This window comes from Myotis davidii, unplaced genomic scaffold (assembly GCF_000327345.1).
Source record: "Myotis davidii unplaced genomic scaffold, ASM32734v1 scaffold223, whole genome shotgun sequence".
Taxonomy (NCBI): domain Eukaryota; kingdom Metazoa; phylum Chordata; class Mammalia; order Chiroptera; family Vespertilionidae; genus Myotis; species Myotis davidii.
In genome coordinates, this window is record NW_006294609.1 from 1,938,118 (window position 1) to 1,938,853 (window position 736).

Genomic DNA, 736 nt, shown 5'->3' on the forward strand with positions numbered 1-736 from the left:
AGCGGTGCCCCCCGGGCTCACGACGCGTTTAAAGGGGCAAGTAATCCTGCTCGCGCGCCCGGAGCGCGGGTCCCGGGGCCAACCCGTTTAAGGTGAGGACACTGAGGCTCAGGGAGGCGAGGGGCTTGCCCAGGGCCACAGGACTGGACGGAGAGAAGCCCGGGCGAGAGAGGGAGAGAGCCAGGATTAGAACGGGAAGTTTGCTGGGTGCTTTTCTTGCATAGACACTGACTATCTCATTCAAACCTCACCAACGCCAGGAAGGTAGATACTATTATCTCTTCTTCACAGATGGGAACGCTGAGGAGGCTGCCCAAGTTCTCAGAACTAGACATGGATTCCCAGGCGGCTGACCCCCGAGGCTACACTCCCAGCCACGACCCCTCCGGGTTACAGAGGAGGAGCTTACAGCTGGGAGGAGCAAATGGCGTTGCAGAAGGGGTCTCTGAGCAAGTCACCAGGGGCTCCTGTCCCTCCCCCCTCCCCAGGAGGAAAGGGGTTCCAGGAACCCCTGTGGTGTCTGGTTCCGCAGAGCTCAGCGCCGCCCTGTCTCCCTCTACTGTGGTCATCAGGGTTTGAGGGCCCGAGGCCAGAGTCCCTGTATTTGTGCAACGTCAGATGTAAACAAGACACCTGGGGGCAGCTCACTCCGCTCCCTGGGTCATGACCTGGGACAAGGATTGGGTTTCTCTCAGGACATCAGGCCGGGGGTGTTCTGTGACCATGGTCACCTCAC

At 60.2% G+C, this 736-nt stretch overlaps 1 protein-coding gene across 1 annotated transcript in view; it reads right to left on the reverse strand.

Annotated features, from left to right (window-relative positions):
- Window positions 1–335, reverse strand: part of KMT5A (lysine (K)-specific methyltransferase 5A) — a 72,671-nt gene extending 72,336 nt beyond the window's left edge. Inside the window, exon 1 of the mRNA XM_015567254.1 lies at window positions 252–335. Coding sequence (XP_015422740.1) covers window positions 252–335 — 84 coding nt within the window. The remainder of the gene's footprint in view (window positions 1–251) is intronic.
- Between the last annotated feature and the right edge of the window lie 401 nt (window positions 336–736).